Source organism: Manis pentadactyla, chromosome 6 (genome assembly GCF_030020395.1).
Source record: "Manis pentadactyla isolate mManPen7 chromosome 6, mManPen7.hap1, whole genome shotgun sequence".
Lineage (NCBI taxonomy): Eukaryota > Metazoa > Chordata > Mammalia > Pholidota > Manidae > Manis > Manis pentadactyla.
In genome coordinates, this window is record NC_080024.1 from 41,649,724 (window position 1) to 41,669,067 (window position 19,344).

The 19,344-nt window shown below is 41.9% G+C and overlaps 2 protein-coding genes across 3 annotated transcripts in view; one reads left to right on the forward strand and one right to left on the reverse strand.

Moving 5' to 3' along the window:
• LOC130684083 (coiled-coil domain-containing protein 150-like) overlaps positions 1–13,815 on the forward strand; it is a 29,346-nt gene extending 15,531 nt beyond the window's left edge. The window contains 6 exon segments of the mRNA XM_057503754.1: positions 10,224–10,292; positions 10,383–10,544; positions 11,245–11,331; positions 13,291–13,410; positions 13,700–13,757; positions 13,760–13,815. Of these exon segments, the coding sequence (XP_057359737.1) occupies positions 10,224–10,292; positions 10,383–10,544; positions 11,245–11,331; positions 13,291–13,410; positions 13,700–13,757; positions 13,760–13,815 (552 nt within the window).
• LOC130684078 (uncharacterized protein C2orf66-like) overlaps positions 1–19,344 on the reverse strand; it is a 109,385-nt gene that overhangs the window by 75,877 nt on the left and 14,164 nt on the right. The gene's annotated exons all lie outside the window — the stretch shown is intronic.

The following is a 19,344-nucleotide window of genomic DNA, read 5'->3' on the forward strand; positions in this document are numbered from 1 at the left end:
CAGACTCAAATAAGTCTGTTAGACCCCTTGGGTCTTCAGAAAAAGGGGGGTTCTGAGCTTTCCAGTTATACAGATAATTACTTGAAAAGGGACAATACTGGTAAGATCATTCCTCACCTGGGCCAGTACCACCCAGGGCCCATACGGGGACAACGGGCGCCCTGGCTGAGGTGAAGGAGGACGATTCCTCTTCTGAGGTCTCTTCCCTGTGCCTGCGGGGCCTTAATCCCCTTGCTGGTCCCTGGGTTGGGGCTGTGAGGGCTGACGGGGAGGCGGATGAGGGGGCTCGGGAGGGGCGGCCGCCTTAGGTTGGAGCGGCGCCACAGACATGTATGGAGGGGGTCTCTGGGTTTCTTCAAGATCTAAGTCTATCAGGGAGGGGTACAGGTCCAACCCTTTCTGTAAGATGGGTTCCTTGGAAGGGTCCCCTGGGAGTTTTGAACTGGCCGTAAGAGTGGGTGCAGTCGGGTGGTGGAGAGCCCGAGAGATGGCCAGTACTCGGGGGGAGGGGTGTCCTCAGGCTTCTCGGGGTCAAATGGTTTTAGCCAGGAGGGTGGACTTTCCACCAAAGCCTGCCACATTAAAATATATGGGTATTGGTCCGGGTGGCCCTGTAATTTGGGCCGGCTGATAATATCTCGGACTCTCTTAATAATGTCCAGGGAAAAGGTCCCCTGGGTAGCCAGCCCACCTTAAAAGCAGGCCATTCTTTAGAGTAGAGGGTATCAAACTTACCTTTCTTTACTTCCATGCCATAATTGTGAGCCTTGGCACGGATCTCAGGGAAGTGGCTCAGGAGCAGGGTCTTAGGTGTTACTTGAGCCTGTCCCATTATTATTACAAAAAGAAGCCAGAAAAAGACAAGGGACACAAAGCCAGCAAACACACAAATTCGAACCGAGTTTTCTAACACCCACCAGCCAGTCAGCCACACCACATCCACAGGCGCCGTCTCAATCACACTACCCTCAGGATCCTTACCTAGCTGTCCAAACGGCGTTCACTGCGGACGTCGTTCAGGCACCGCCTCGTCAGGGATGTCTCCCGCGACTTCCAGTAATGGAGCCTCCAGTGTCGTTACCCACTCCTTCCTTTCCGTGAGAATTCTCAATTGGGACTGGGCAGAACCCTGTTTCAGTCTCTCTCCGGTCGAGGATCTGTTTCAGTCCTCCCCTCTTGGAGGTGGCCAAACCTCCTGCCAAGGCTTCTGAGAAAACCTCGGTATTGGGGGGTCATCTGTCTCCCTGAGGAGGGGTCTAGCAATCCCGGACAAGCCCCCAAAATATTAGCATCCAGAGACGACCACCTCTCAAATAGACAGAAGACACTCACGATAATGCAAGTCACACAGCGAGGTTTATTTCCAGCTAGCTGGGATCCAAGTGTCTGCCCGACACAGCGGGTTTCAACAAAGACCCAGAGCACTCAAAGCCAGGGGTTTATATGGCATTTTCAAAAAGCATTTTCTCACAGTAATTTTCCATAATTTTTGGCTTGTGCCACATCCTGAGGGTTAAGCAAAAGCAAGATAAGACCACTCCTCAAATGTTAGGGAGCTTCAGCAAGATAAGCTGACCAGAGTGGCAACCGCCCACAACTTGGTATGCATGATTAGCTGACCAGGGTTGCAGTCGCCCACAACCCGGTGTCTATGATTAACTTGTTCTTCAACACCTGTTTATCAAGTCTAGCCAGTTCCTCCCTTCCTGAGTCACATACTCAGAAAATGGCTTTTCGGCCCTTAAGATGGCCACTCTCATGCTAATTCATTCTTACATAAGGTTTCCAAGAATGGCCAGAGTTGTTCTTTGGGTTTTCTAATCCCCCTTTGACCAGAAAGCCAGTTGCAATCAAGTCATCTCAGTGCTGTTTGTAAATCAACACACAAAAAAAACCAGTTTCTGATATACAATTCTCTGCCCAGACTGGGACTGTTCGATGAGAGCTTTGCCATCAGAGAGGGACAACTGAGTGGAGATAGAGGAATAAGGAGACTGCCATCTGATAGATACCAAATCACCCGTTTCCTCAAGTCACTTAACATCCATCATGCATCTGCCTTCTGAGAGGCACATGCAAAGCAGCAGAAGATATGATCCACACTCTGGTGTGTGCTAAATGACCTTTGTTTAATTGTGATCTCCACTTAAGACAAATAGGGAAAACATCAGAAGACCTTTGTTGGGTAGTTAGAGGCTATGTACAATTTTGTAGGAATTTGAAGTAAGGGAAGGTTTGCTTTAGGCTGGTTGGGTGACAGAAGGAGAAGGGAAGCCGGACCAAAGTACTGGATGACACTAGCAGAACTGACAGGGCTGGGACACTGTGTGTGAAAGGACAAAGCTTCGGTACAAATATGAACAAGACATGCAAGCAAACGAGAAGGGCTTGTCTCTATCAGAGCAGAGACTTTAGGAAATATCTGAAAAAGAGTGGTCAGCTTAGATGGGACAAGCTGGTAGATGGCCTCGACTACCAGAATGTTGGATATGAACTGTTAGGTAAAACTGGAGCTCTGTAAGTGCCTGGGAAAGGGGTGGTGTGGTGTAAGACCTTAGGAAGGTGAGTCTGAGAGCAGTGGAGAGTAGGCAAGAATGGAGAGAAACTGAACGCATGGCTCAAGAAAACCAGACCAGTTAGGTTTTAGATGATTAGGGCCAGTCAAAGCCATTCTGTTGAAAATAAAGAACTAAATTTAAAAAGCCAGTAGAAAAATCCTCAGACACTAAATGTATCATGAACAAAGGGGAAGAAGGAATTAAAATAATTCCAGATATTGGTTGGGGTGGCTGATCTGTATTTTGCCAAAGTTGATGGCATTTAGCAATGCAGTTTACAGAGACCATTCACCAAGTCAAATTCAACTATTTGTATAGTGCTTTGTGAATTGCAAAGCAGTATGTAAATATTTAAAGTGTTATAAAAAGCAAGTTCTGTGGGAAACAAAAAGGTGCACTGAAAATAAAGGTACCTTTAATCAGACAGCTGTTCAGAATACTTCGAATACTTAAACCCTTCTAGCAAGGACCAGTGAAGACTAAGAATGTGACATCGGAGAGGAGTCGGCAGCAGGGGCCAGCGCTCAGTACCCTGCTCAAGGGTCCCAGCTTGCCTCCTGTTAGCTGGGCGATCATCATCTGTGCAGATGACAGGACTTCTGAGTGTCAGTTTCCCCAATCAAAAAATTGTAATAGTCACACCTTTGTTACAGGTTTGTTTTGAGGGTTAAATTAGGAAATATGTGACAGGAATGAATTATAGAGAGAAAAGGTACACATAATTTTTACTTCTTTGATATGTTAAACACTACCAGCCCTAGAGAATACCACCTTCTCATCTTCCCCCTTCTCAACTGCTGCTTCTTCCTAAAACTAAGTGGGTACACGTGAGGAAGAGGGAAACTGTAAAGTGATGCAAGTAATGTCAAAAGATAGACTGAGACGTATTAAAAATTTGCTTGGTGGTTAACAGCTGTGAATGTGCATTTAAAGCTTTTGAGAGAATATAATAGCTCACTAGGGAGACTCCTATGATTATCATAAGCAGGATAATTCCCAGTGTCTGGAGTGTACTTCAGAGTCATGATCCTCAAGGCCCAAATCTATCAAAATCAAGTAACTAAAAGAAAAACCTCTTTGAAGGAATCACTTTGTTAAGATCACTGAACGAGCCAGTTGGCTTATATAGCTGAGTCTCAATCTCCCCTAAAAGTATCAACCCAAGTACATTAAGTGTTGTTGGCCATAATGTAACCTCCTTGCTCAGCTAAAAGAGGACCAAGGGCTAGTCTATTATCAAGAAATTTTGGCCAGAGCATCTAGGGATTTTTCTTGGGCAGCTATTGCTTTAGCAGCAGATTCTGCAATATCTTCAAATGTTAAGGAAATGTTCCTGATTGTATCGTCCTTTGCACTTACTCCGAGCCAAGGCAGCAGGGGTCTGCCAAGGGAAGCTAATTTTGAATCACGAATGCCTCCTGGTAATTCTTGTTTGAGTCTGTGGCTCAGGACCGGAAAGGTGACAGCCCTGCCGGCCAGTAAAATTTAAGCGTCTGTAGACCACACAGGTTTTATTCTGGTTACCCTTGCTTCTGTCTCTTTCTTTAAACAGAGCCTAGAAGCAAGTTTTGCTGGCTTTCGAGTTTTTAAGGAGAGGGAGGGAAATGGGCCCTTAGGATTAGGGACAGGGGCTAACTTTGTTCCAGAGAAACTGTGGCATTGGAAATCAGGGAGTTTGTGACAGGATCCTGGCAAATCCAACAGTCAGTTGGAGGTCGGAATGAACTGAGATATATAACAATGGCATTGTATTTCCAGGCCAGAGCAGGGCAAAAGGTGGACCAAAGAATCATAAAAACCTTCATGGTAAAAGAATTGGGAAAAGGATGGTCAGAGAGGGAAAGAGAAATGGAAAGAAACATTCTTGATCTCACTCTTGGGAGAAAGCAGTCTGCCTTGATGTCAGCTACTTCTCTGCCTCAGTCAGTTTGATTTTGAGGTCTCCGAAGTATTTGCACGGGGCCGCCAGGCAGAGCCTACTTCACTTGTGAAATATGCACCCAAGGTTCAACACCTTGTACTTTGGCAGGGGTGCCTGTGAACAGGCGTAGTTTATGAAGTCCTTCCAGGGATCTCATTTTTGCAAAAGCATCAGAGTAAAACAATAACAGACAAGACTTATAAATGCCCATGGTTAAAGATCTGATGAGAGCTCATTATCATTATACAGCTTATAATAGAACTGACAAGAGGTCTTGCCTATTTCTGTGACATAACATTATACCAGGACATTTGAGATTGTTAGGAATTTCAAAGAATTTCTAGAACACTTAGGTTATACTTGTATAATGCACATTAATATAAGCACATTTATCTTCACTCATTTGACTATACTTCCCATATAATTTAACATACCATCTAAACCTAATTGCTTTATCATCTCTCTTTTATAAAGTGAAGAAAAATCCTTTGAGATTTTCCAGGGGCCTGATGGGAAATCTCAAAGTTACTTTGAGGTCAAAAAGACTCCATTTACAATTTGATTTGGGGAAGTTCAAAACGTCAAAAAGATTGAACATTTGACTAAATAGGATCACAGATCATTATGAAATAATTATCTATTTAACCTCAGTGACAGTCGAAGGTTTTAAAGTAAAATACAGAAGGTCACATCGTTGCAAATAAAACTTAGCTCTTAAAATTGAGAAGACTGGGTTTTCTTAAGTAATCAAAAACAGTTATGAAGCACAGCAAATTATCTTGTTAGGACCTACATGATTTGCTATCCAGCTAGACTACCCAAATATTGTTATAAATATTACAGTAAGTATTGTCCTTTTAATTCTAATTTTGCACCACTGTACTTTTGATATTGAAAACTTAACTCCATTCAAATCTTACTCAGCTTCCCAAGATTCATTTTCCACAAACCTTGTAAAACTTTCTTTTATTACTCAGATTTTGTGTGTTTTACCTATTTTTCATTCTGGAACAAATCACTATACTGTCCACACATAGGTCTTTCTTTTCACCCATATTATTTCTAAGTCTTAATTACATATATTGATTAGAATTCTTTACCTTTAAAATCTTAAATTCGCAGTGAAAACAAGGAAGTGAGCATTTGTGGACTGTTACACTAGCATTCTGCAGATTGGAGAATTTATACATTTCACAGTTTCTGGAGATATATTCTTCCTCAGAGTAAATTTTCCAATTTACTATGGTGCAAAACCTGTTTACTAGTAGACCCAAATACCTTTAGTTCCTCTCTAAATGGAAGCCAAAGACAGATAAACCTATGTGCATTTGTTAATGTTTCAGTATGTTCTTAATTGGAAGTGATCTAGAGATTCAGTGAGTATCCATCATTTATCTCAGTGTAACTAAGCATAATCATTGTTGAAACGTCCATTAATAAACTTTCATCTATTTAATTCACTTGTTCTTAGCAATTATGTTTAGATTAATCATCAAAATTTCTTGAGACATTAAACAGCTAATCATTATCTTTCTGACAAATTCTGTGACAGAAATAAAATACGCTTATCTTACTTTTAGTAAACCTAGATGTAATAAAAGAATTACAGTTAGTGCTGATTATTCTAAAGACATGCCTGTTTTAATTGAATCAACAAACTTAAAACTAACCTTTATTTACTGAAGATTATCCTAGATCTTGTGAACTTGAAAAACACTTGGGTTAGTTTTTCTATTTCTGAGAGTATACTTTAAACCAGTAGAGCCTTTACAAATTAGATTTTGGCAATACTATCCAGGGACAAGAAGAAAAATCATAGAACATGCATACATACACATAGAGAGAGACACAAACAGATCTTAGAGGTTTTGTTTTAAAATTTTAGCCATGAGACAGATAACAGCACTAAGAAACTCATAGTTTAAAAGGAATTGGTTTACCTGCTTAGATGGCTAAAGCTTTTCACTAATATTTATGAGTGAAACTTCTAAGATTTTCCATAGGCCTAGTTTTCAAAACAACATTTCCTTTTTTCCCTCCTACTGATAAGAATTACCTTGATTCCTAGAGAAGACTAGGTAGAATACTTCCATCCCAAAAGGCACAAAGAAAGAATTCAAGTTCCACCAAGAAGGACTTTTGTTCCCTAAATTCAGATCTTTTATAATATCTGTAAGCCCTTTGAGATGAATAGGGGAGGACTGGGGATTGGGAAAAAGGATGGGTGGGCTTTCAATTATTGCTAGAGCTGCATTTCTGTTCCTATAAAGATTTGATTTCTAATTCAAGTACAGTTTCTTAATTTCTCAAAGAACTGGGTTGCAACTTGAATAATACAGAGGCTGACCCACCCATCCAACTACACTATTTTCAGTTTGCTTCTTTATAGCAGGAAGAAGATCTTCAACTAAGACAGAAATTTAAAAATTCCTATGTTCTAGATTGAGAAATGTGTGTCTTTGGGATGTTTAGTGAATCCTCCCACAAAAGCTTCACAATGTTTTTCTTTCCCTCTTGATACATAGTTTCATTTTAGCTTAGAGGAAAAGGTCTTTGCAAAGTTCTTATCAGGCTCTGAATATCAGGGTCCAATTTGGCTAACTTCTGACCCTTGACCCTACCGGTTTGACCACACAGCTACTTAAAAAAAAAAAAATCCTGTCAGGTGTTTTCCCAGGATTCAGCTGGGACAAACAGTAAATATTCCTGGGCAGCACTGAAAACCCTATGGACACAAGAGGCATCCCCAAAGAGGGTGCCAAAAATACTTTCCTCCCAAGATCCAGAGCTACTCCAAAAGAAAACAAAAAGAAAGACAATTCCCCCGACAGCTGAGAACAGGGAGTAGAGCGCTAGCCACAAGTGCACTACAGCCTGTGTTCTCTCCAGCCATGGTAGTGGGGCCGCAGACCTCACACACTTCTCAGGACACAAAATGAGACAAACATGAAGGCAGTCGCTTTTCCCGGGAGGGAGAGGATCAACCACCAGCAGGTCCCCAAAAGAAAATTCCCAAGTCACAGTTCCAAGATCTAATTCTTACAGGTGTTTCTGACAGTACTGTAAGAATTTGGAAAGAAAAAAATGACGTGAAATCTCACATCCCTCCCTTCACCGGCCACCATGGTCAGAGGCCTGGGAGAGCTGATTCTAGTGAGGATTCCTACCCTTTGATGGCTTCCGCTGGTTTTCTCAGGATCCTATCTGTAGGCTCTGGAGCCAGTGGGATATCCAAGCAAGTCTCATCCTGGACACCAGAAACTAGAGAGGGAAAAATTAGATTTCCCTCTACTCCTTACAGCGAGTGCTCAGCTGAGACCCTTTTTTCTCTAGAGCACCTCATAAATGGATAAGCTTATACAGGTTAAAAGTTCCCCACTATGGCCACTGTAACTCGAAATTATCTCTGTTTTAAGGTGAATAAGCAGGTTGACCTTATCAAACTTCTCTTCACCTAAGGCCTCATACGGGACCCAGTCCAGCCTAAGAGGGACCCAGTCTGTTCCAGGAATTGGGTCTAGAAACTCCAGCTATTTTCTAGGCCCAATCTGGAAAAAGAAATGCTGTGACTGAAAGTTCTTGACACAAAGCCACGGATTTTCGAGGGACACACGCATGCCCTCTAGCGGAATGGAGGAAGCAGGGTGCTCAGGGGCCAGTGGGTTCTTTGCCTGGCTGGTCATTGCTCCCGAGGGCCATCAGGAGCCGCCTTTAGTTCCCTCCTGACACCAGACTTAAAAGTTTTAATATGCCTCAGTTTATCTAGTAAGAGTTGTTTGAGTGAAAGTTCATTCAAATTTGCCAATCTAGCAGATAGAAATGAACTCTGAGGAGGTGTACAAAGTGAAAGGCTTTTACAGGTAGAAAGGGGTGGTGGGAACAAGGAAGCTAGACTAGGCAAAAGCAGGCTGGTTACACAGGGTTACCTTCCTTCACTCAGCCCGTGCTCCTCAGGAACCTCCTGACGGAGTGCTTTAGGATTACATGTCCGGGAAAACCGGAACCCTAAGGCAGGTCAGTTTGGTGATGTAGGGCTTCGCATAGGTGACTCCATTAGGGGCCTGCTGTCTTGTTTTTTTTAATAGCAATTACTATGCTATTTTTTCACTAGGTAAGTCATTAAAATCTTTAAAACAAAAACATAAAAATACATGTAATGATAGTCAATAACCGGCAAGTATTACGAACTAACACATGACTTATTTTCACTTCTGCACACGGGAGGTCTCAAATGACAGAGAGAGAGGCTTAAGCACAGTGACGAGCACTGAGCAGTGACCATGTCTCAGGCCCAGCATGCTTCTCTGCTTCACCTCATGTACCTGGTACCTGAACCTCATGAGGGAGGTTCTACACACACTTTTCCAGTGATGAGCCTGAGCCTTAGGGAAGCTGATTATCCAAAATTGGTTGGCTAGAAGGGGAAGCTGAGATTTGAACTGTGGGACCCCTGCCTCCATTTTGTGTCTTCCATCTTGAAGTGTCCTCCATCTTGAATAACTATGTCCCATACATGACCCTTGCCGCCATTTTGTGTCCTCCATCTTGAGTAAGAAGTTTCCCACTCAAGCCACGCCCATGTGCAACAAGACCCTGACCCTCCTCAGCCAATCAGCTAAGGTCACAATAAACCACCCCCCTTGGAAAGCCCCTACCTGATTTCCAAAAGTATAAAAGCAAAAAGGGAACTTTGTCAGGGTCTCAGACCGTGTTCTGTGTACTGATGGGCCACTGAGACCCTAGTTCAAACTAGTAATAAAGACCTGTTTTGCTCTTGCATCTCGCGACTGAGCCTGGTGACTGTGCCTCCACAAGGGGCTCAAGGAAACGGGGCACAACAGAACTCTGGTCTTACTCTACAGCCATACTCTTAACAAGCAGATAATGAACATATATTTACATTGTTTATCTGTTCTGAGAAAGGTTGTGTTCTTTAATGTGAAAAATTGCAAAAATCACTTTGTTATTCCACAAATATACTTTATCAGACATCATTGTTACTGCTGTATTTACCCTCCTTTTTAAAATGTCCAAAGGCAACAAAATACAAGGATAAACTAACCATACATAAACTTCTCTCACTGAATGGAAGGTAAAAATGATCTAACTTTCCTTCTGGTTCTACAGCTCAAGAAAGCCCTTGACAAAGCCAACGTCAGATCGGCGGAAGTATCCCGGACCAACCTAGAGCTGCGGCAGAGACTTACTGAGCTGGAAAAGACAGTGAACAGTAACAACGAGAAAATAAAGAATCAAAAGGACCAAATTCAGCTCCACTTGTCGGCTAGGGCGAATAATGCTCAGAATATTGAGAGAATGAAGGTTGTATGAGAAACTCAAAGTCTCCCCACACTTCCTTAGTATCTGACAGGGACGCGGCCAGGTCATGGTGCCCCGGGGAAGCCGGCCCAGAGCACTGCCAGTGCCACATGTTCCCTGGGAGCCATGGCTGCACCCGGACGGAGAGTCTTGCCTTGGGGCACCCTCTCTCCCCAGCAGAGGCATGGCCACGCCCACGTTTGGTTCTGTATTAGCTGCCCGAGTCGCATTCTGGCTGCCCATCTGTGTCTCCCGAGGACTGCGCAGGAACTTGCTCTTTTGGGGTCAGAGGGCAGACAGGAGGGAGAGCCCAGCAGGAGCTGATGTCTGGGCCTTCAGAGGTTCTCTGTCAGCCTGTAGGCGATAAGAGCAAGCCAGTCTTTCCACTGATCATCTGTCTTTGTTGTTTCCATATTTACTTTCAGCAAATAGAAACAGAATTGAGGCAAATGGAGCTAATTAAGGATCAATATCAGAAAAAAAACTATGAACAGGTAGATGATTTCCACAAACTATTTACCATTCACATAAAATCCCAAACATGGACAGGTTTAACAACTACCTCCTCCTTTGTGTCCTACCAGTCACTGAGTATCCAGAAATTTGTATCTGAAATGGCTAGCCTACAGAAAGAGGTGCAGCTGTTGGCCAGGAGCCAGTATAATATCTCAACAGAGAATAAACAGCAAGAGCTGCGCCTCGGGGCAGAGCGGAAGATAAGGCAAGAACTGGAGAATCGGTGCCAGGTAAAGGCTTCTGACGTTTCAGCCTGAAGATTATCATGCAATGTATGCCCGAGCTCAGCGTTAGAGCACCTACATTTTCTAGATTCTGTGGAAGAAAACAAATGTGAACTTCCATCTTAGCTAAGTCCTTAGAATCATAGTTATCTAGGAAAAATCCTATAGCTTTGAATAGCACACATTCTCTGTTGTCGACTTAAAAATATTCATTTTAACTGCACATATGCGAAATACTTGTTACAAAGCAAGACTTCTGCACTGACTGTCGTTGTCTTTCAGGAACTTCGTCCTCCTTGGCCCTTCCCTGTGGGTCAGATGCACCTGCTGCTGTTAGGATTTTTAGCAATTCCCAATCTAATGCAAAGCATGACATTATATCACTGAAAAGGGAATTAAAGAGACCAAGCTCTTTCCTGCCTTCCATCAGAGAATGTCTTCAATGAAAACTATCCCTCCAATTCTGGAAGGAGATGTTAATCACTTTTTCTTAGGAGAATCCATAAATCAAAATCTGTATTCATGCACCTATGTATATCGTAGGTTAAACTGAAAATAGGTTTTAACTTGTATTCTGGTAGCGCCTGAAGTTAGAAAGTACCCCATCATACTTTTATAATATCCCTGCCCACTTATACAATATGGAAGCTTTTTGTTGCATATGTTACATTGGGAGGTTGTAAAAATTCTTGTGTCATGTTTTCAGGAATTGGAACAAACTGTCAGATACCTGAAGAAATATAAAGAGGCAACAGAGAATAAACTGAAAGAAGCCAGTACGGAATCAGAACAGGTAAGCCAGAGCCAGGGTCATAAAGACTTAGATGAACTTCCTCAGCCACAACGACCTTGAAATACACAAGTCAGTGTAGAAACCATCATTAATATAGTTGCCAGGAGTACAAGCACCAGTAACATACCAAGTATAATCTGTTATAAAGAACAAGTAATTTTTAGATTAAGATTCTGTATCCTGATGAGAATGCTGAAAGGTTAACCCTGAAGCCCAAGTTCCTACCACTAAATATAAGAAGGGAAGACCACCAGGTTTGTGGATTTTAGTGTATCATTTGATATGAAAAATAAAAGTGGAAGCTCTTTGTTCAATCAGTAACTAGAAGTGTAAAGTAGGCCCTATTAATTTGTGAAATTGCTTTCTCTGTTCTGTTATGTTTAAAATCATAGTTTCAGAGCTGGAAAGAATATTTGAAATCACTAGTCTACCACAACCACTCCTCATTTTCCAGATTAGAAAACAGGTTCTTAAGCTTAAGGTGTCACATTGCCTTTGCTGTCAGTTGATCATGATTCAGCCCTTTTATAGCCATTAAATCACATGACACCATGACTGCCAGGATGGTATATGAAAAAGAATATGGACTCTGACAAACATGATCTTGAATGCCAACTGTGACACTTACTGTGTCCTTAAGTTATATTTACTTTAACCAGTTACCATATCCATAGAAGTCAGGAAATTAATACCTACTGCTGTTATTCTGCATAGTGGCTCAGAATAAGTTTCAATAAATGTTACCTCCCCTCTCATTCACCATACGAGAGGGAACGTGGTGTACAATGCCGTTCCAAGCATCTTTCCTGCCACCCCTGGTAGAGTGCTGGAGAAAGAGAGGGCGTGACTGAGGGGGTGGGAGCGTCACTGTCATCAGGATGCACAGACAGATCTGGGAAATATTTTAACTTTGTAGCTTTCTGAGGCAGATGACAAGTGCAACTCTGTTTTCTTACCTCGCTGTTTTCTACCCACACTGTGACCTGGCTAATATAAATACACAGTGGTACATATTTATTGAGGACTATTTTATGGCAGACACCATGGTAGGTGCTGAAGACATAGAGTAAAGAAGCCAGAGGATGTCCCTGCTCTCTGCAGGGTACTTGCCTTCTCCCAGGAAAGAAAGAAATATGTCGCTCTCTCAGAATTCACAATCAGAAAGTGAAAATGCTATCCACGAAACAAATAGTCAAAGGGGGAAAACCAGTCATTTTACTTTTTATTCTAAAGGATATGTTCTGGAGATGTTTTTAAGCAACATTTGTATAAAATAAAATCCTGTAGGCTCTACCTTCAGAATACCAGAGTATCCCAAGTACTTAGAAAAGTGGCAGGCAGAAAAAGGCCCTTAATAAATACTTGTCAAATAAATGAATACTGATTCCAGATCACCTTCAAAGGTCGAATAACAGAGGGACTATTTTCAAATCTAAAAAAGATAACTGGGAAGTTTAGCTCCTAAGCGCAAAATGTAAAATATTTTAATGATAAAGGACATAAAAAGAATACTACTTTTAGTCACCTGGCCCAGTTTTACTAGATCATTCTATTGCTTTCATAAAGCACAACAGAAGAATCTAGCCTCTACAGTTTAGGGACCTTGGAGACATATTTAGTCTTAGAGAACAGAACTCAAAATTCAAAATACAGCTTGAACTGCCACATTGATTTTCAATGCCATCTTACACTTCCATTCTTATTTTTCTCCTGGGTCCCGTCCTTCCTTAGTTCCCATCCAGGAAATAGTAACAAATGCATGAAAAACACCAAGCTTGCATGCATTCTTAACTTCACACTCAGAACTCGCTCTCTCATCTGTTAGGATGTGTATTACACAAGTAAGCTGCAAGGACCTTGCAGTCAGAATTTGGGTCTTTTAAATATCTAACTGCTACACAAAAAAACTTAAAAGTGTTTGTTTGTTGTAATTTTTAATGATAACGTTTATATGTTCAGATCACAGCAAACCCGGAACAAGCTCACCACTGGTTTAAGTGCAGGTTCGATGGCCTACAACACGAGCTGACAGAAAACCGGCTGCAGAGGCTGCCCCGGGAGGACCGGTGGCTGGGAGAGGTACGCACGGAGGCCTGGCTGGCTTAAGCCGTGTTTGGATTTGTTCCTTCTCATATTTCTAACTACGGAAGTTCTTCTTTCATCTAGCTTCTCTCCACTTATCTTTAGGTTTCTTTAAACTTCTGCTAGAAAAACCAGTGAACTAAATTTCCTTCTTAAAAGTTCCTCCTCTCCCAAACTGTCTGGTTTAGACCCACCCACCTTCATAAACAGGTGATACTCATTACGACACAATAAGTCCTCTGCTCTGCAGATAGTTTTGAGCACTGTTATATTTTCTTTCCAACAGAACCCAGATAAAAGGCAAAACATCATGTCCAGCCAGTCTGTTCTACATCAATGGGAAAATAACAGAATCTTAGACATGTGCCCAAAAAGTATCATTCTGAACTACAGAGAAAGTGACACCTGTGACAGAGGAGCTTATTCATGTGCAGTTACATCGCACTGATGCCTTGAGCCCAGTGACTAGGGCGGGCCTGTTTCCACAGTCATCAGGACATGAAATCTTTGATGTGGGCTGAAGATTTTGGACCTGAGTTTATCCTCTTATGGAGTCTTTGTTTTCAATACAGAACTACCCCATCTTTTGTCCCTTTCCCCTTTTTCCACCCAATAAACTTATATTGATTTGTTTTATGGTAGCCAAGTCTCATGCAACAGATCTCCTATTTTTCTAGTTATATTTTATGAAAACATTTAGGGATGAACTAGTTGATATGGCAACTAAAAGATATGATACCCTGTTTCCATGTTACCAATCTATCCTGTTATCTTGTTACCAATCTAACATCTGGTAGGCTATTCCTGGAAATAAAATCACCTGGAAAATGGTAAAAACTCTTCTACTGTCTTGTAAACATATACCCTTCTGTGCTGGGTAATTACCAGCACATCTTTACCAAGACTACATTTCTTATAGAAGGTAGCTCAGACTGTAATGTCAAAGGGAGCTGTAAATACAAAGAAGTTGATTGAGAATGGCAGTCTGCTCTGCTCCAGGAGACTTGGCTGACCAATGTAGGTGTCCCTACATTAAATGTAGCAATAAGTTTAGCTTTATTATGTATTTCAAACACTGAGTGGTGAATTAGGTAATCCAGACAATCTATGTAAACAGCTGGCATAATATCTGGCCTAACTGATACCTCAAAACAGTAGATGATGATACTATCAAGACCTAAACCAACTGAACAATTCTAAAATTGGAGAGAATATCAAATATGACCATCAGAGACATACTGAGTGGTGGGCTCATCCAATATAAAAAGATAAAGTTGAATTTCCCGCTAGCTGTGGTCAGGGAGAGCTATGTTGGTCAGGCAGAGTCCTCCCTGATCAGAGCAGAGTAATTTACACAGGGTTTTGGGAAAGCGTGGAGTTAACTCAAGGACTGGGAGACTTTCAGAGGCTTAAGTAGGTTGCCATCATCTGTAGGAGTGTAGTTACTTGGGTGAGACTTGTTAATCGGCATTCAGAGGCAAGTTTACTGGAGTGCAGCCTTTTAACACATCCATGCTGTGTTTGTGACTCAGAAGTTTAGGGCTTAACTGATCGGCAGGCTTGTAAAAGCCCCATCAGGTTGTCTATAATTCCTATGGGACTTATCCCTTTGGCCTCTTTATAAGAACACAGATCTTTGAGGGTATTAGAGAGTCATAACCTTGAAACAGCCTAACAAAGAGCCCCACAGAACAATTCCCCTTAGTCCTGGGTTGGCACTGACAATCTTGGTCATGAATTCTACATAGAAAAAAAGATGCCAGTTACTGCACAGGAGAAATGAGCAATCTTAACGGATTGTAACTATGTTGTCCCTGAGTATTGTCATGACAGTCACAGTCACATACCAAGAATATTTTTATCTTCCTCATCCAGAACAAGGACATTTGTCTTCACCAATGTATTGTCCTCAAGGGGAACCTTATTGATAAAGTTGGGTAACATACCTTTATATCATTTTTTAGGTTGGCTATACTAAACATTAGCTAGGGAGAATGAGTTATAGTTACACAGGTGATCATTTCTAGTAAACCTTATGTTAGAACAACCTATTTAGTGTGATGATTTACTAAAGTATTTCTACAATATTTTAAAGTGTTTCTACAGTGTCTATCACATAGTATACTAGCTGCTATTGTGAGTCCACCTTCATCTAAAAGAACCCCAAAACAAGCAAAATATGAAACAATGGTTTTTAAGAGACTGGCCACGATGCAACACAGAACAGCAATCCCTGAGAGAAAGGGAGCGAGTGAGGTGAGCCCCACTACCGCCCCGGCTGACAGGCTGAGAGAGCACCGGCTGCAAGGCAGCCCACACGGGGGCTGGTATCCAGAGCTGAGGAGCCAGAACGGAGAGGCCAGGGAGACAAAGCTGCTCAAGTTCCAGGACAGGAGAGAGCTGCCCAGAGAGACTTTCAGAGGTGACCAGAGGGTCCTCTGAGTATTCAAGTATTCAGCTGAGCACTGGTCATGTGCATGGAAGGAAACGACCCGAGGCTGGGATAGGAACCATCCGGAAGGGTAGCAGTAAGAGGGCCCAGTCCACATACACAGGGACAGCCCCCTCCGACGGCACTGGAGGCCACGTGCTGTGCAGGGCGCTGAGTGCACCCAGGGAGACCTGCCATAGCAGAGCGCAGTTAGCCCCCAGCGAACAGGGCTCTGGTCCTGACACATCAGCGCAAGACCCCGGACATTCCACTTCCAAGTAACTAACTGCCTTACAAAACACAGCTTCAGAATATTTAGAGGAATATGACAATATATGGCATTCATTACGGTAAAATCAGTTTCTGGCAAACAATCCAAAGTTATCAAACATGCAAAGAGGTAGGAAAATATGACCCATAAAGAGAAATAAAAACTGACCCAGAACTAACACATCATAATTGGCAGACAAGGGCATTAAAACATTACAAAAAGATGTATGAAAATCTAGAATCTGGACTCTTACTAACTTTGCTCCAGGTAACCTGTCGAGTGTTTTGCCCTTGGGGATTCTGAGACCATAGCTATTTCTCTGGTAATTTCCCTTTTTTTGGCCACCTTTATTGAGATGTGTTTGACAGAACTGTATGATATTTAAAGTATACATCATGATAACTTGATATACATTGTGAAAGGATTCCTTCCATCTATCTGGTTAATTAACATCTGTCACTTAACTTTTTTGTTTTTTGGTGAGAATATTTAGTTTCAATTCTCTTAGCAGAGGTCAATTATATATCAGTCTTTTTTAACTATAGTTACCATGCCATACCTTAGATCCTCAGACCTCATTCATTCTCAAAACCCTAAGTCTGTAACCCTTTACCAGCCTACCCTATTTCCGCAACCCCCCAGCCTCTGGCAATCACTCTTCTAACTCCATGTTTCTATGAGTCTGACTTTTATTTTTTTAAGATTCCACATATAAGTGTCTCTGGTAATTTCTTCAATATTCTAATGTCACACAGCTATAATTTGATCATACTTAAGGACTGCAGTGTACTTTATCTGGAAGTTAAGTAAATCATACCTATTAAATCTGTAGTTGTCACAAAGAATAAAGGAATTCCTCTGACAGTGATCCCAAAGTACCATATATGGGTGGAGACTTAACAAAGGACTGGGAATTGTTATAAATTCTCATTTTTAAAAATGGTGTTTCAAAGAACACTCTTTTAAAAAAAAAGCAAAATTTCTAAGAAATACGACTATTTGATAATATTTGGTACCTCTCAAGAGCATTTATTTGGGCCTCTTATCTCTGGTGACCAATCTCAGTTCTTTGAGCAAGATGGCTTTATGCTGGCACTGCCCTATATCATATGCTCTATACCTTGAACTTCTTTGGGCAATAGGGACTCTGTAAACCATTTGTTAACGTAAGCCTTTTATAAATGGCCACAAACAGTGTATAAATATGAAAGACTAGAACAGACTGGAATATTTTCTACTTAACAACACCAGAAGAGGGCTTTCCTTAAAGTTCTAATAAGTGATAGAGGATTAAGTCTCCACTGAATGGACTGCTCACATGCCCTCCCTTAACCAACCCTGTGACTTGAAAGATGGATTATACACTGGTTGGCTAGGCCTGGGTGTGAGATATGTCCAACTCTGAAACTGAGGCTAGTTCCCCAGAGGAAATTGAAGTGATGTTTCCATAAAAAAGGGGATTTGAAGTCAGATCAAAACCATAGATGTCCATCATAGTCATGACTGTTAAGTAGAGAAAACCCACCAAGATGATCACTGCTGAACTTCATTAACACTGCAGCCAGCGAGCTCTGAAGCGGTGCTAGGTGCCTCGTTTATACTGACACTTCTTTTCCTCCAGAGCACTTATATAAGACAGCTACGAGCTGCCACGTTCTTCCTGAAACTTTAAAAACTGATTCTTCGATAACTTTATATAGGGACTTTGCGGTAGCTAGAGGCAATGGCAGCTGCTTAACTATCTACCTACTAATATTTCCTTCATAAGCAATCTGAAACACAAAAGGGAAAGTAAATTCTACATAAAACCAAACTGTCAGCACAAATTGAAGGCAGGCAATGCCAAATCTTTCAAATAACTAAATAAAATTTGGGAAACACCAAATCACAATGTGTGCTCTCTCACATTTCTGCTCTACTGTTCTGTAGCAAAGGCAGACCAATAAAAAATGCAGGAAAGACAGAAAGAGGAAGCCACTGAAGGGATCTAAGGATGATCAGAAATCACCACCACAATGACTTAAATGCAAAACTAGATCTAGAAACAATAAAAAAGTGTCTAAGCAGATCAGAGCATACCCACAGGAAAGGCACTTAACATAGGCATGATTTAAAGAGGCACCCTTCAATAATTGCATAGCTACTGGAAGGGAAAAACAAAAAGGCAAGAGTAAGGGAGAAGCCTCTTTGGAGATTAGATCAAGAGGAAAGTAAAAAAATGGAAATTTTATAGTTCGTTAAAAAAAAAAGAGGCATAAAAATCAAAGGGCTAATAACACTTCCCACAACCAGCAAAACACAAAACACCCTGGGAAAGTACCTGGACTTTGTTATGCTGACAAAAGAGGGCACAGTGAATCAGAAATACTGCAAACACCACAATACCATAAACACGAACAAGAGGAAAGTGCATAAGACCTACTGCAGAGGTCAGGAAATGATATTCCCCACACATCAACTGAGAAGAATTTCCCCAAATAAACAATCCTGAGGAAAAAACTAAAAGTGAATAGTCAAGCAAATTGGTTTCAGGCAATCTTTTTGAGGATATGAGAAAATACCATGAAACAAATTCAAAAACTAAAGACAAAAAGGGAGAGGCTTAAAGATGGTGGTGTGAGAAGTAAGACAGAAACCACTTCCCAAAATCATATATAATACAAAAATACAGCAAATACAACTAATCCTGAAAGAGCAACCAGAAAGAAGACTGCGACAGACCACCTACAACTGGAGAAAGAGAAGACCTCACAGAAAAGGGTAAAGTAGCAAAGCTGCCACCTGGTGGGACCCAAGCCCTTCCCCCACCCAGGCTCACTGACAGGAGGAAAAGGAGCGGGAAGGGGGTAGAAGCCTAGGACTGCTGAACACCCAGCCCCAGAGATCTGCTCTGGGAGCGTGAACCCACATTAAATGGTACTCTGGCGATTAGTGGGGTTGGGAAACAAAGACAGGCAGAATACTCAGAGAGACTGAGATTCCAGCTGCTTGTGGACAGCAGGTACCCAAAGCCAGCCAGTCCAGGACAAAAGAAAGACTGGCACTTTGAAAGACTTCCCAACAGTGAGAGGGCTGCTAAAGAGGCAAGGACTGCACAGAGCTCGCTGCTCTGTTAAAAGGACAGGTGGAACAAAATCATCCTGGCACACTCAGCCCAATAGGTTGGGAACTTTTAGAAGCTTCAGGCACTCCATCCCCTTTGGCTGACAACTGCACCAAGGCCCCCCAA